This window comes from Pan troglodytes, chromosome 6 (assembly GCF_028858775.2).
Source record: "Pan troglodytes isolate AG18354 chromosome 6, NHGRI_mPanTro3-v2.0_pri, whole genome shotgun sequence".
Taxonomy (NCBI): Eukaryota; Metazoa; Chordata; class Mammalia; order Primates; family Hominidae; genus Pan; species Pan troglodytes.
In genome coordinates, this window is record NC_072404.2 from 92,736,628 (window position 1) to 92,753,934 (window position 17,307).

Genomic DNA, 17,307 nt, shown 5'->3' on the forward strand with positions numbered 1-17,307 from the left:
CCTGTTTGCAATAGGTACATATAAATAATAGTCTCAGTTATCAATTCTGTTTATGAGTCTCTTTTCTCTCAGGATATCATAATAATTGATGCTACATATAGTATCTTATATATTTAATTTACATTTATAATTCTTAATAACTTATTATTACTTAATTATAATTAATAAGGTCTACAAGTCAAGGGAAAATGCTCCATACAAAGTATCTAGAAAAGTTGGCTTTCAATAAATACTTATAAATAAAATATATAGAGATTATGTTCCATTTGCTTTGTTTAAGAAAGCAGGAGTCTATAAAATGCATATTTGAGAGAACCACTATAATCTAGAGTTTAGAAAGTAGATAATTGAATTTCTAAGTGCTTTCTAACAATTCAGGTATGTTTCTAAAGATTAATTCAGTTTCTAAAGATTAATTTGGGCAAAAACTATATCCACATGAATATGTTGCTTCTGGATAACTCCAGAGGGTTGAGTTTGAATCTGAACAGGCAGACATTACAGAATCAAAAATTTCAGTTAAATAAAAGGAAGATGTATATACTCTGTGGTCTGATAAATTAATGACTTCTCTTTGTTTGTAGCATCAGAGATGAACCCTGATGAGCATCGTCAGGGGTACTCTATAAAGCATTTACCCAGGAGGTAAGAATTAACTAGGTGAAAATAAATATCCTTTAAAATGGTCTAGATTTGATAAGAAAGTGATTTCTTATCAAAATAAAGATTTGATAAGAAAGTAATTATGTTTCACAAAAAAGAGACATATAAATGGCAATAGTGGAAAAATTGTTATTAAAGAAAATTAAGAACTCACATGCAAAGTTATTCTGCTTTGTGTATACATCATGTATATTCAGCCTTTAATAAAGTCAGAATTTTGTGTTTTGTTTTATATTGTGAATAAATCAATCCGTATATAGCTAGGCCCTTAAAAGCCAAGTATTATTATTAGCTGATTATGACATAACTTTTGATGCAAAGAGTAAATTCAAAGTCCAAATATCAGCAAATACATTAGTTGGGGAAATTTGAATGTAGTTGAAAATAGGTACTAAAAATTATAGGAATGGAGAAGTAGATTATATCAACAATATGAGAAAGAACCTTATAATTGAACATTGATGGATTCAGCATGTCAAATGATTTGGTAAAGATTTCCAAATGAGGCAGATTATGGTGAGTTCCAAATTAGAAACAGAACATACTGAGTGAGGAAAACCACTGATAAAAGAATTACTTCACTGTCTTCTGAAGCCATTCAGCTTGGAGGAACTATGGAAGATTATCAGGTCCTTTTCTGCCAAGGGAATTACAAGGAATTTAAAAAGCCATTTCACCTCAGATTTGTGAAGTGGAAAATACTTTAATACTAAATCAACAACTTAACTCAGTGCAATATGCTGTACATTTTTGGACATGTGTTTATTCTTATGACATCACGAACAGAATTTTCCTTTCCTGATTGCATTTCTATATTATTTCTAATAGCCTTTGTTAAGTTGAGGTGACTTTCTTTCTAAAACCTGTCCAAAGAACCAAGGATTTACAAATTTAATTATCTCCCAGAATGTACTGTATGATTTTGATCTAAAAACATGTTAGGTTTTAAATTTCACGATAGGCTAGGAAAAAAGGAATAAAAAGTTCAAAGTGTTCCGCATTTGGAATCAGTAATTTTGTATTCCAATGACAAATGTTTAGTCTGCAGTGCCAAAACGAGGTGAAGCCTTCCATTGATTCACTCTCTATCCAAAATGCACTTATTACCTCTTCTCTGTAATAGAGACAGGTCTCTAGAGCTTATTTTCATTATTCAACTTGCAACCTTTTCTTTACCAAGGATAATTTTTTCAATATTCATCATTTAATATTCAATATTATTTCTCCTTCTAAAATATCCATTTTTTTTTCTACTTGCTATCTTTGTAATTCCACTTTTGTGAAACTGAGTTCAAAGCCTACATCACCATGATCTGCCTTACCTAACTGCTTTATGCCCTGGACCTCTTTATGCCCTGGACTCTTTCTATAGACAGCCCTTGACTCGCATTCTTTTATCCAGTAACTGCCTCCTATTCTACACATGTGCTTTAAAGCTGCCTATTCTTCCATCTCTACAAGCATCCAAGTTATTCCTCTCCCATCATTTAGATGATGACAGAAATACAAGCTCCACCACTACAACTGCTAAAAAGGATGAAAGAGCGGGGGTCTTTCCTTTGTTCCCAGCGGTCAAGAACCCTTGTGTCAATGTCTCATACATAATTGAGAAATTTTCTTCTACAATGAGCTTAATGTTGTAGCTGTGTTGTTATTTTAATTCTATTATTATTCATATGTCTAAGACATATGTGTTAATGATAATTAAGTTTTGCTATTTCTCTACAACACTGCCTTTTGAGTCATGATTTAAGACTATCATTTTGACAACATGACCATAAAATCATGAATTATAAGTATCTCTTTAAAAAATTCTTATTTCCAAGATCCAAATTAATGATTTCTATGTATGTGTATAGCATATATATATTTATATAGTATATGTATATAAAATCTATATGTATATATATTTAAATTATTGTGTGTATATAAATCACACATAACAAATAAAACTGACTTCTTAAATAAGGCATGCATAGTACAACAGCTAGCTTCATTTTTCAGCATCCAAATAAATCATCTATTTACTGATCACACACTATATGCAAAATACTATGTTTTGAATGTGCAGCTATGAATTACCTCCTCTTTTCTTGTCTCACGTCCTTTCTGTACAAACCAGATAACTTTCGCTTGTAAAGATCGTGGGGTACATTCCAGCAAAGTACTGTTGTTCTCTATGCCATAAGCCAGATGTTCTTCAGTCTTATCCAAAGCATCCCCTACAACAGGAACATTAATGCCATCTTTGAGACTTAGATTTTATAGGTAAATAAATTTTTCAAACATTATTTAGATCCCTGCAGTAACATGATTAACTCATTACTTATTGCTTATTTCTGCAAAAGGTAATTTAAAGGAATTATTTAGAAAGAGTGGCATACCAAAATTTAGGCATGAAACAAGCAAGCAGGCTATGGGGTGGGACAGAAGTAGGTAACTGAGAGTCTGGTTCCAAAGGATGGGACAGGATAGTCAAGGCAGTAAGAAGCATCAGTGTTAAACTCATGGAAAGTCTATTGCAACCTCTATTGAGGGAAGAGAAAGGGAACACCAAAGCACAGGACAAAATTCGTGGATACAAACAAAAGCAGACACCAGAAATGCAGGCAAAATGCCACTACATAAACACAAATGTGGATTATATCTTGACAAGGGATTGCATTTATCTGGGTGTTGGGCTGCTGCAGTGAGAAGAGAATATGAGACTGAACCAGGGACTTTGTGAAATAAAGCTTGATTATAATCTGTGTCTTGGACCAGAAAGGCTCTTACTGGACTTGAACTCAAATTTGCACACAGGCAAGTACACTTAGCTGCAGTAGGGAATAAAAGGAAGCAGGATTACTCTCTCTTTATTTTAAACTAAGACAAATTCAATAACTGGACCTCTGGATTTATTTTTCCTATGCCTGAATCCTACTCACCTTCAGAACTGACCCCTAAACTTCCCTAAGATGAAGGTCCTACTTTTCTCTTGCTAGTATTCCCAGAGGCTTGAGTCCTCCACTGAATCCTGAGTCAGCCTGGGGTCCAACAAATTGATGCTGGAGCACAGTCTCTGGCTCTGCGTATAGCCACCGCTGGTTTCTCATTTATGGTGTCCCTTCTTATTATTACTTCCTAGTGAGCTCAGTGACACTAAATACAGCCTATTCAACAGTCACTACCATAATAGAGTCAGGAGTTAACAGAGAAGTTCTTTCTTATATTCCTTACTTTTGCCTAAAGATGAGATTTCCTCCATTCCTAACCCATCAGTTACCACCACCCTATCACCTTTATTGAACCACCAACCCCAGCCCTAAGCTTGGTCAACTTAGATAAAAGAGTAAAAGCTTTTTCACTTTATCTATCCCAAAGCTTAGGAGATGACTTGATAGAAGTAATACCAGTTGATAAAATCACCAGAAGGTATGTAACATGGTGAAGATAGTCCCCAGTATGAGATAAAGAGGTAAGTCATAAGAGTCACTGTGGCATCAACCACCTAAAGTATGCAGCATTCTTGTTCTAGGGTTTCTTTGTTTTAATAATTAGTTTAATAATAAAGCTTGGTGGTAGCACATAAAACTTATTTTCCTAATCAGGTAAAAATTAGTCAAATTTTCAAAATTTTAACTACATGTCAGAGAAAAAGAATACTTATTACATTGTTCTAGTATACATGAATCACAAAGAAAAAAAAGACTCTTTTTAAGAAGTTTGCAGTTTATGTTCAATGTGTTCTCTGAGTAACCCAGAACAACTGATTTTCTATGGATTACCAACAAACTGTTGTCCAAAGCACTGCTGAGCTGCATTTCCATGTCGAACATCTTGTCTCCGGAAACGCCTGAAAGAAAGTAAATGCATTTAGATGTTCATTTTTTCAATTTTCCAGACTTTAAAATGCAGCCAATTGCATGACATATGCAAGTAGTATTCTGCTACTGAAAAAAATGATCATTCATATGAAAAAAGAATAAAATCCAAGTTTCATAGTTTTTCATATTTCCATTATATGTTCTTCAGTAGCTAAGATCTATGTTACCCTGTTCTTTATTTACATAATGTTGAATTCTGGAAACTCAAACAACAATGGAATGTATTTCTCTTTACTTTTTGTTAAAAATTTAGTTCAACAAGAAATCTTCTAGTTTGAGAATGTCTTGAATGGTAAAGTATTTGAGCAGAGAAAGACAATGGGATTTGAAGTAAAGTATTTATTGAGTACAAAACAGTTATTTTGAGTATAAAACTCCCATATATAATAAAGTGCAAATGAAAAAGGTGTTAAAATCCAAATAGTTTGTTCTATAGCCATTATAATCAATTAGTACAAATAGAATTTCTAACAATAAGACATAAACTAATAATATACTGTAGTCAGCTTACTTTTATTCAGATATAACATTGCCTCTATTCAATGTGATAGTGTGTTCTTCATGTTTAGCAGAATTTTGTGCATCTAGTGGGACTCAAGAAATATTAGTATTTTCCCCCTCAATCTGCCTAGTATAATTAGAGTCATTTCTAGTATTGTTTTAATTTCATAGATTGTTTAGATATATAACTGAAAAAAATACAATATTCTGTATCTGCGGAAAAATTCCAGAATATATATGTTTATATATATATATATAACATCATATATATATATAATTCCAGAATATATGTAATATACATATGTTTCAAATATATATAAAATATTATGTGTATATGTAATTCAAGAATATATATATTATATATATAATATAATGTTTTGAATATATATAAAAACATTAGCCGGGCATGGTGGCTCACGCCTGTAATCCTAGCACTTTGGGAGGCCAAGACGGGTGGATCATGAGGTCAGGAGTTCGAGACCAGCCTGACCAACATGGTGAAACCCCGTGTCTACTAAAAATACAAAAATTAGTCGGGCGTGGTGGTGTGCGCCTGTAGTCCCAGCTACTCAGGAGACTGAGACAGGAGAATCGCCTGAAACTGGGAGGTGAAGGTTGCAGTGAGCCAAGATTGCACCACTGCACTCCAGCCTGGCAATGAAATGATACCCCATCTCAAAAAAATATATATATATATATATAACATTATATATAAAATGATTTAATATATAAGCCTTTTTTCTGAGGAATTAAACAATGAGAATTATCATTAGTATTAATAGTATTGAAATTCTAAAATCAAGAATTCTGGCATACTTAATTTAGCTTAGAGATTAAAATAGAAGTATTACATAAAGGTGGAAAATACCACTTGCTTCTCTAATTCATGGCATTTCTTCAAGACTGAGGGAAAAACAGAAGGCAAAGCAGAAGTTTTACCCTAGAGGGTGATAGCATAGCTCCCAAAGTGACAATGAGATGCTTTAACCATATGCAATGATGAAATTTGGAAAAGTGAACCAGATTCAATTCCCAATACCACCACTAATGTTCTGTATGATCTTATGCATATTTCTTCCCTTTCCTGGCTCTTTGTGTCCTCCCTTGTAAAATAGAGGTGGCAAAATGACACCTAAAATCTATTTCAGTCTCTCTTTTTTTTTTCATTCTAGGGTGTCCTTACTGTCTCTAAATAACAATAATAGAAGGCTATTTCAAGAGATCAAGTGCTTTCTCACACAGGAGTTCAGATCTTATTTAACATATTAATAGATATTAAAAACTAGGGCAGATCAACATCTCCAATCAATTTTTGGGATTATGACCTGTGTACAAAAGTATGTTTTAGTTTTAGTTTTTTTTTTAATGTAGAGATTGCTGATTAGAAAATCTTACCTAAAAACCTGAGATTTTACAAAGTTAATATTAGATTTGCCACATGTATCATTCTACTGAACTAGATTGAAAATAGAGCTTATGAAAAAATAACAAGCAAAAGTAGAAAGTTGTATGATTCTATATTGTTTTATACTAGTATGTACAATTATTATACAACCAATAGCAGATCAAGATGAGAATTAAAATGCTGTTGTTAATCCCTCACTTTGTTGAGTATTGCTTCTATATTGAGAACCTAAAGGCTGATGAGCAATAATGAATAATGGATAGGAATAAAATCAACAAAATGAGAAATGGCTTCCACTTGGCAGAGATGGTGTTGTATAAAGATTATTATACAAGTGAGATGAGGATAAGGAAACTACAATCAAATAATTCTAGATAAGCAATGTCAAGAACTGAGTGCAAAAATATCGCTGAAAGTTATTGGAAACATACATTTGAAAAGAAAGACATCACATTCTCCAGCAAGGTTTCAGTTCATTTTATACTATCCCAGTATAGTTGTCCTTTATTTCAGTATACATGTATACATACACACATATATACACGTATATATTACATGTATACATACACATATATACACGTATATATTACATGTATACATACACACATATATACACGTATATATTACATGTATACGTACACACATATACACGTATATATTACATGTATACATATATACACGTATATGTGTATACGTATACACATATATACACGTATATGTGTATACGTATACACATATATACACGTATATGTGTATACGTATACACATATATACACGTATATACGCGTATATGTGTGTATATTACATATTTACACTATATATATATGGAGAAGTTTCAGAAAGTTGAACAAATTTGCTTTCATTCTCAAAGTTGCATATTATTCTTATATCTCTAGTCTTTTAGACATATTTAAAGAGAACACTGGAAATGGACAAAATACAAGAGCAAGGAGAAGAAAAAGATTCTAGCATTATAAACCATAGTGTATTTTGGAAGATCATTTTAAACAAGTGGTTTGGATTGTGAATTACTGTTTTTCCCCTGTTGACTCATTTTCACTCTTTGAGCAGAAAAGTATTTATTTTAATGACCTGTTTTCAATTTCTGCTTCTATTCAGGTCTGAAGCAAAAATGATCTGCTAGAAAAGCAAACTATTTTACCTTCATGTGTTGGAACTTATCCAAAAAGTTATCTTCCAGGGGTAGTGATGGTTCAAAAGAAATTGACACCACTGAAAGATCTCCATTACATGTCACTGAACTGAACTAATTCATTTATGAGCACGGCTTCTGATTCCAGCATTTCATGCCTTCCTGTCTACTATTTTTCTCATTCACTTGACTTTTTCTAAGTAACTCTTTTTGTCCACCACATCTACTGTATTAACAAGCTTAAGGCTGTACACTGCTAAAAGATGCACCATATAGAAAAATTAACTATGGAAACTGCTCAATTAAAATTCATTATCACTACTGCATGCCTAACACAAAACCCTGTCATTCATAAGCATTTGGTGCAAGGCTTGTAAACAGTTTTATTGTTGCTATGACAATAAAATAATTAATGCTGTTATTCGTGGTTACATTCACATTCTACCCTCATATTCTTCTATTTCACTCCTGACCCATGGTACGGCATGCTTGTTTTTAAGCATTCTATTTCTTTGTGGAGACAATTAATTCCCTTTGACTGGAATTTTCTTATATCTCTACCTTCAAGATTAAGCTCAAAAGTGAGATTATTTTGAGAATTAAATAAAGTATTATATGCATTGCTTTTAATCCAGTAGCTCATTCATAGTAAGTGCTCAACAGCAAGCTACTACTATCATTATCTACAATTCCATTCTTCACTTTAGGTTCCAATTTCCTTTAGACAAGAGGTTATGCTTGTTTCTTCATATCCTTGGCACATAGTACAGTAATTGGCTTAATAGGTGAATACACTAATAATTAATATTTTCAAATAATTATGTGACTATATTCTTCAAGAATTGTTTTCAAACATCAACAAGCACATCTGCAAAATCAATTAATTTGCTCAATTCTTTAATACATTTGGTAAATTTAGTTCAGAAATGTCCTCTCGAAGCATAATTTTACTATCCGCTTATTATATCATTTTAAAAAAATACTCACTGGAGTGTTAATTTTGCTCAAGTAAAATTAACAAAAGTTTTGAATTAGTGAAGTTTTAATGAGATTCTGCTATATATTTGAACCTATAAAACAAGAACTACACTAAATTGGGTTAAATTATATTCTGAAAAATGTTTACAGAAAAGTAACCCAAAGTTAAATAATAAAAATAATTGAAATTAATACAAACTGTTTTTCAGTAGGAAAATTGTCTATACTTCTATTGTTTGCTTTATTTTGTCTTTGGTCATTTTATTGCAAGAAAGAAACTGCTTATTCTGTAAGAAATAAAAATACTTTTTTTCCTGAGGTATTTCCACAAAGAATGCACAACTTCATATGGCTTGAGTGAAGAGATATCCTTATTCTTCAAAATACTTAACTGCACCTCAAGATCTCTGCTTAAAGAATCCTGGGATTTACCTTCTGTAGGAAATGGCAATGACCTCACAGAATTGTAGGCATTGGAGTTTGGAGGTCTTTAAGTACCTTTCATTTGTGTTGAATTAAATCACACATTTCATTAATTATACAGGTCATGCATTTGCCTAGGAGTTAAAATATTCACTTTCAAAATGAAATAAATGAAGACCAGCTGGTAGAGAGGACATGGGGCAAATGCAGGATGTATTTTAGAATTTCTTTATTTATTTTCCTTTTAAGTCTTTGAATCTCTCATGTGTGGTGGCTTGTCGTTTCCACATTTTAACTTTATCTGAACTCGTTTCATGTCTTGCAGCAAAAGTTTCAAAAGAGGGAAAAACTGACTCAAACCTGGGTGAAAAAATAAAAGGTCAACAGCATGTTCAGTGCCAGTCTCTGTACACAATAATTAATACAGGTATTTTCTGGAAAACTTCAAGTTTAAAAAAAAAAAAAAGCATTAGGGTTTTCCTAAGCAAGGGAAATAGTTAATCAGGTATCACGTCTCACCTTTTTGCATGTGTGCCTGTTGGGTAATACCGGGAGCAGGATATGCCATCCCAGGCACAGTAAGGGTCTCGAGCCAGGCAGCAGTCAGCACAAGCACTTCCATACATGTCACAGTGATGGAATCTGACTTGAGCCACAGCAGAAGCAGATCCAATATACAGCTGTTGCTACAGAAATGGACAAAACTTTCACTGAGCTATTACACCTAGTTTTCACACCTATACACAATCACCTCAGAAAAAATTCACTTAAATTTAATTCACTTAAATTAGCAGTTTCAGGAGTTTGAGACCAGCCTGCACAACATGGCAAAACCCCATCTCTACTAAAAATACAAAAAATTAGCCAGGCATGGTTGTGGATGCCTGTAATCTCAGCTACTCTGGAGGTTAAGGCAGGAGAATTGCTTGAACCTAGGATGTGGAGGTGGAACCTGGGCGACAAGAGAGAAACTCCGTCTCAAAAAAAAAAAAATTATAGCAGTTGTTCAATATAGATAATATTTATACTTTCATTTCGCTAATATTTGAGAAACATTCATAGACATAAATGCAGGAGTACCAAAATTGCTACACTGAACTTGACAAGAACTCAAGAAGCTGTGTTCATTATCTTGCATTACCCAACACTGTGGATCTTCCTTTAAAGATCTATAGAAACGGCTGGGTTTATGCCTGTAGTGGCTTATGCCTGTAATCCCAGCACTTTGGGAGGCTAAGGCAGGTAAATTGCTTGAGCCCAGGAGTTTGAGACCAGCCTGGGCAACATGCCGAAACCCTGTCTCTACAAAAAATACAGAAATTAGCTGGTAATATGTGCCTGTGGTCTCAGCTACTCACGAGGCTGACACAGAAGGATGACCTGACCCTGGGGAGGTTGAGTCTGCAGTGAGCTGTAATTGCACCACTGAACTCCAGCCTGGGTGACGCAGTGAGACTTTATCTCAAAAACAGAAAACAAATCTATAGCAACAACTAATATGAGATTTGGAAAGCAAATAGTCTTTTAAATATTGACATATAACATTTAGAAGAGTGATGTGTATATCTATCTATCTATCTACAGAACAAGCAGCTGAACATTTAATATCATATCTTTCCTTTTGCCTGAACATGAAGGATTATTTATAAATAAATTTGGGACAATATATGCAACAACTGTTTCTAAAGAAGTTTACACCAAACTGATTTCAGTGAAGTGGAAAGGTGGTGTGTTTCCTTGCACACTATTGGATTATCATTGTTCTTGCACACTATTGGATTATCATCGTTACCATTGTTTTTGAAAAACATTAGTGAAAAATAACCAGGGAATAAAGTGTTATCATGATTGTAGAAGTAAAACTACTCTCATCTTCCTTTCTATAGAGATAGAAAATGAAAACATGTATCAAATGTAAATCATGATAAACTTTTGTCAGAATCAATTAATGGACATAAAGTTTCAGTCAAACAAGATTAATAAGGTTTAGAGGTCTGCAGTATAACACTGTACCTATAACCATTAAAAATGTATTGTATGCTTAATATTTTGTTAACAGGGTAGATCACATGTTAAAAGTTCTTACTACAATAAAATAAAGTAATAAAAGAAAAATAAAACTGTAATAAGTTCATATTTAAGCACATGTACTAATGTTCTCATATCCTTTGACCTTACCTTAGCTCACATATAGAACACACACACCTACACACACACACACACACACACACACACAGAACTTACCCGCTTTGAAGAAATCTCCATAGAAATAATAGGAACTGGATCCTGAAATTTTAAAAAAGGTTTCATTTTTAAGAAAACAGTATAAAAACATTTACCTTAATATGGTTGTAAACCCCTGAAATTACATTACTTATATAAGTGGTTATGTGTTAAGTACTGTATAGCTTTCATTTTAGTAAACCAATATGCAAACACAATTAAAATGCAGCTTTAAAAACTTTTTTCTAACGGGGTGGGCAGATATGCAGATGAGAAGAGCAGCAGGAAATCTAACCAGCTTACTGTTTGTCTCTGGAATATGATTTTTGAATTTGCATTTGAATATTACTTGCGCTTTGGAAACTCAAGTGTCTTTAAATAAAATAATAAAGTCAGAATATTCTTTCTATTAAAGTAATTGAGTCATTAAAATGAAACCATTGTGTCTTTCAATAGGTGTTATTGCTAATAAACCAGGTGATTTTAATCATTTGAACCCAAACCTAAACAAAATATTTTTCTGTTGGAGTGATCATGGTGAATCATAATTAACCCAGGATTCTTTGAACGAGATGAATAACCTGATTTTCTTAGAACTGCACCAGAGGAAGGACAATTTATACCATAGCTTTGGGAACCAACATATTGTTTTTGGATTGTTAAGGCTAGTGCATCCCTAAGGAGCACAATAAACTCAGATCAGCTGTGCAAGTGGAAAAACACAAGACAGGTGAAATCCACTCTGCGGATGATTATCCTTTGAAAAGCTGTTTGTTAAGAGGGAACATTTGATCCTCTATGTCAGTGGTTTTTTTTATTTTTTATTTTTACTTTAAACTACAGAATCTTTATGCCTTCATACATTCACTCAGGCAACAATGTTTCTTAAGAGTTTTCATGAACAAAACACTGTGGTGAGTGAATATTAAACATATTTCAGTTTATAACATGAAATGAAATCTTATGTAGAGTCCCAGAGTGCAAAACAAACAAAAGCATAGCTGCTCTGGTTGATATAGGATAGTGGTTAGCTTTGAGTGTGGCTCTAGGGAATCTGTGTTCTAGTACAGCAAAGGCAAAATGTACTGCTTCTCATTTATAAAGTCTTTTCACATCTACCCATCATAAACATATAGAGCCAATCTTTGTTATTCACAGATTCTGTATTTGCAAATTAGCCTACTTGCTAAAATTAGTTGCAACCCCAATATCAAGACGTTCTGTGTTTTTAACTCATGGGCACATGCATGCTCAGAGTAGCAAAAAATTTGAGTCACAGGACATGCACATTCCCAGCTGAGATGAAACAAGGTGTCACTCTGCCTTCTTGTTTCAGCTTTCACAGTGTAAATAAATATCTTTTTCATGGACTATGTAGTGCCAAGATTTTCACATGTCTGTGCTTTTTGTTGATGTTTTGTTTTTAAAATGGCCCCCAAGCATAGCGCTGAAGTGCTGTTTAATGTTCCTAAATTCAAAAAAGCTGTGCTGTGCCTTAACGTTGAAAACTCTTTCCTTAGATAAGCTTCATTCAGGCATGGATTATAGTGCTGTCGGCTGTGAGTTCGATGTTAGTCCATCAGCAATATATATTAAATAAGGTGTCTTTAAACACAAACACACATAAAAGAAGGTTACGTATTGATCTGTTGATAATTATGTTATAAATAGAAATTTGCTGGAACATAACCCTGTATTTCCCATGGGAGCAGTGGTCAGTATTCACTAGTTCAGTGTTACAACGACTTTGAAGACCAAAACTGCTGCAAATGATACGACTTGATGTGTGTATGTGTGTGTGTGTGTGTATAAGTGCATATGTGCATTTATATATATATGCACACATATATATGTGTATACACACATATATGTATACACACGCGCACCTATGTATGTAAGTGTATCAGCATATGTAATTGTTTTTCATGTCTTTTTTATTATCATCTTCTATTGTTTTTCTTTTTTAGTAAATTATTTGTATAATTAATGCACTTAATAAAAAGCAGTATGCTTATCTTGCCTCAATGTTCACAATATGAAAATGTATTTTTTTTTGTCAGTATTGATAGTAGATTTCTACAAGATGTGACTGTAATACTGGCTCTGAAAATTATATGTAGTATAAATGTTATTTCTTTATAGTCACAGTTTATTCACTGAAATTCTTTCCATGCTGGGTAAATATTGATCTCTCAGTTGAAACGTCTGTAACAATCAAACAGATGCATTAGAATTTGAAATAATTCTTCACTTATATTAGCTCTGAATCCACAACATACCTGTTAGGGAAAAAAAATGGACATAGTATCTTTCCTATTTACATCTCACTTGTAGTTGTAATGCATAAATTTGGTCTGTATTTTTTTGCTTTAAATACCTTGAATATCTGAAGTTCTTCTAGGATTACTTCTTCCATTGATTCCATTTCTTGGTTGTAAATTGTGATTACTTTCAGCACAATTCCATTATCTGTAAGGAAACAAAACAAGAAGTAAACTAGAATCTATGTCACAGTATGGTTTTCAAAAAAACCATGTAGCTGGCTGGGTGCAGTAGCTCATGCCTGTAATCACTTTGGGAGGCCAAGATGCGTGTATCTCTTGAGGTCAGGAGTTCAAGACCAGCCTGGCCAACAAGGCAAAACCCTGTCTCTACTAAAAATACAAAAAAAATTAGCCAGGCATGGTGGTGGGCACCTGTAATCCCTGTAATCCCAGCTACTCGGGAAGCTGAGGCAGGAGAATTGCTTGAACCTGGGAAGCAGAGGTTGCAGTGGGCAAGATCATGCCACTGCACTACAGCCTGGGGGACAGAGAAGCCTTCATCTAAGAAAAAAAAAAAAGTAGCGACTATAAATTCAAATAAGATTTGAAATCCAGAGGCATGAAACATGTTAATCACTGTCAGTTTAAAATAATATGATTACTTACAAACTCATATTTTTAATTAGCAAAATTAATTTTATATGCCTGGCCAAAAAATGAGAGGAAATAATGATTTTTTCAAATAGTTTGATCCAAAAATCCAATCATAGATTCAAAAATCAAAATGTCTTTTGGAATTAATAAAACATAAGAGAGATGCCAAATTATTCTAGCTACTTTTTCTGTGATGCATGACGCAAGAAAATTTTTTTCCTAAAAGCTACTTTTATGGTACAAAACTATACCTTTAGTCTTAGGGAATATTCCAAGCAACACACTGTGAAACTCATCATATATATAAAACATACACATACATGCAAGCACACACAGTTTTGGCAAGAAAAAAATCCAAGTATACACCATTGAGAGAAGTGTTTGTACCAGTCATTTAGTTTCCATAATTATCATTTATTTTTAAAGTTTATAGTCATATTTTAAAATTCCATCTAATTTTTATCATTTCTGATATTCTGAACTTGTTCCTTCCTATAAAAATTTTAACAACACATTAATTTGCCTATACAAATAATTTAGTATAACGCTAGACATAATAATTTAGAAAAAAAGAACACTTTGAATTTCTTCTCTAAGAGTTTCTATGCTATTTCAGCAGTTTGTTGAAATATTATCAAGTCTTATGGATGAGATAATAAAACTGGATTATAATTAAGCTAATAACAGTTACCTGTATTGTACACTACCCAAAGGAAACAAAAATTATCATCATTTTGAAAACAAAGCACACATATTAAATACTTGACAATTATATCAGGCAAAAAGCAAAGATAAGACTCAAATGATTAATTCACAATTAGTGATTTTTTAATAAGGACCATATATGTATTGTATTAAAGCCGGTGTCTAGTAAATATTGGACAAAATATTATTTGTGGGATTTTTCAATGTTGTACCCATTTCATTCATTAAACATGTTCTTTTTTTCTGAAAATCTGTGGTTCAATATGATGACACCTTTGACTTAAGCATGGTGTATATGGCAGCACAAATATATGCTTGATACTTCTGAAATTCTCTGGAATTACTTTGATCAATATGACAAGCAAGTATTTCTAAAAACATTCTTGGACTGTCATATACGTCTTCTGCTTTCCAGGGCATTTAAAAATCACATACTAGGTTGGTGCAAATTTATTGCGGTTTTTGCCATTAAAGTAACAGAAAAAAACCACAATTACTTTTGCACCAAACTAATACTTTAATTACTTTTATCAAATATTAGTATTGATTATGCAACTTTAAAAAATTTTGTTAGAAGTCACTATGAGTGAATTTATGGCCAAGTAATTTCAAGTTTGCTAAAGAAATCTGATGACACCGTTAATCTTGAACCCACAGTGCTGAGCATATTATTAACATTAACTTCCTAAAATGAATGAATAAAATACAGCCTGTACCAGAGATCAATTTCTAAGAATAAGATAGACGTTTTCGTTTTTAAATCTTTGTTTTAAAAAACAAAAGGATGGCTGGGCATGGTGGCTTACGCCAGTAATACCAGCACTTTGGGAGGCCAAGGCAAGCGGATCACCTGAGGTCAGGAGTTCGAGACCAGCCTCACCAAAATGGAGAAACCCCTGTCTCTACTAAAAATACAAAATTAGGCGGGCATGGTGGCACATGCCTGTAATCCCAGCTACTCAGGAGGCTGAAGCAGGAGAATCGCTTGAGCCCGGGAGGCAGAGTTTGCAGTGAGCCAAGATCGTGCCATTGCACTCCAGCCTGGGCAACAGAGCAGGACCCCAGCTCAGGAAAAAACAAACAAACCAACCAAACAAAAAAAGCCACAAAAAACAAAACAAAAATAAAAACAAAGGGATTATTGGAGAAGCCCAAGCACCAATATTAATATTAATATTACATCCTGTTTCCTGATCTGGGCTTATGCCAATATCTCTTGAGAATTATATATCTATGTATGTTAGAATGCTCACTTCTCTAAAGATCAACTACTGTAGTAATTACTATGCTGAATAAGAAGAAAGACAATGAAAGAATCATTTTAAACACTTTAAAAATGACTAGGATTTTAAAACACTTCAAAGAATTTGCTACATACTACTCTGGAGGCTGAAAGATCTCAAGTCCTCTTCTACAAGTTAGATCTAATGTATGGGTTAATTGAAATTACAAATTTATTTGAAAATATCGCTTGTAGCATATTTATCATACTTTGTTTTATTAATGCAGGATATTATTGGTAACATTTGGCCTGCTTGGTACAAATGGTTGATCTTGACGTGAACTCATAAGAATTGCTGTGTTTAGAGATTTAGGTGAAGGTATTGTCCCAAGTTCCAAGTTGTTCACAAAATCTCCAGGACTCACCGAGCAAAGTCAGTAATGGAGCTGGGAAACTGACAGAACTATTCTTGCTATGACACTCTACTTCCACTATGAGAACTTCTATTGGAAACCAACTTTGTTCATTAACGTCTATTATTCATTTCTTTACTTATTCATTTATTCTTATGCATGAAGTATTGATCATGTATAAGGAATTATGTGCTATGCAAGCCCCAAATCCTCTCTTTGTCAGCTTCAATATTTCTCACATCTGAAAGAAAACCACATATTTTGTTGGTCAAACCATGACACTTCTGACAATGGAAGTGGTAATATTCCCAGACAACTGGCCTAAACTCTTACTATTGCAGCCACATGAGGTCTCTATTTCAATCTTTCTCATTTTGGATTAGCAGTGTGAAATTGTTTAACAGATGGACAGATCTGTCGATAGGTGCTTTTAGAAATATTATTAAAATTATTGAATTTAAGGGTCAATTTAAATATCTCTGAGTACTTTCTCGTCTCTTTACCTGTCCCAATAAACAAGACGTCATATTGGCCATCCTCAGCTTCCACTCGATCTACTGCTATTTGTTTCAGGTTATATTTTCCATCTGTTTTTACCAATATTGGTTTTTTATGGGCAGGTTTTATGGCCTGGTACATTAGTGGATGACTTCTTGCAAATCGGATGGCATCATCAGGATAGTCCTTGGTGGTTCCATATCTCCCTCCATTTACTTTGCTGGCACACTGAAAAACAAGTGGATCAGATAATTCTTTTTGCTTTACACCCAAAGAGAAAATTTATAATCAATTATGAGAAGAATCAGAAAAATTGAAGTTGTCAAATTAGTCAATTGT

At 33.3% G+C, this 17,307-nt stretch overlaps 1 protein-coding gene across 2 annotated transcripts in view; it reads right to left on the reverse strand.

The window, feature by feature from the left end:
* The window catches only part of SEMA3E (semaphorin 3E), a 283,057-nt gene that overhangs the window by 18,950 nt on the left and 246,800 nt on the right, over nt 1-17,307 (reverse strand). For both annotated transcript variants that reach the window (XM_527803.9, XM_054687610.2), the window contains exons 11-16: nt 16,974-17,196; nt 13,590-13,681; nt 11,234-11,275; nt 9,509-9,675; nt 4,431-4,498; nt 2,746-2,885 (exon numbers count right to left, since the gene is read on the reverse strand). In XM_527803.9, coding sequence (XP_527803.7) covers nt 2,746-2,885; nt 4,431-4,498; nt 9,509-9,675; nt 11,234-11,275; nt 13,590-13,681; nt 16,974-17,196 — 732 coding nt within the window. The remainder of the gene's footprint in view (nt 1-2,745; nt 2,886-4,430; nt 4,499-9,508; nt 9,676-11,233; nt 11,276-13,589; nt 13,682-16,973; nt 17,197-17,307) is intronic.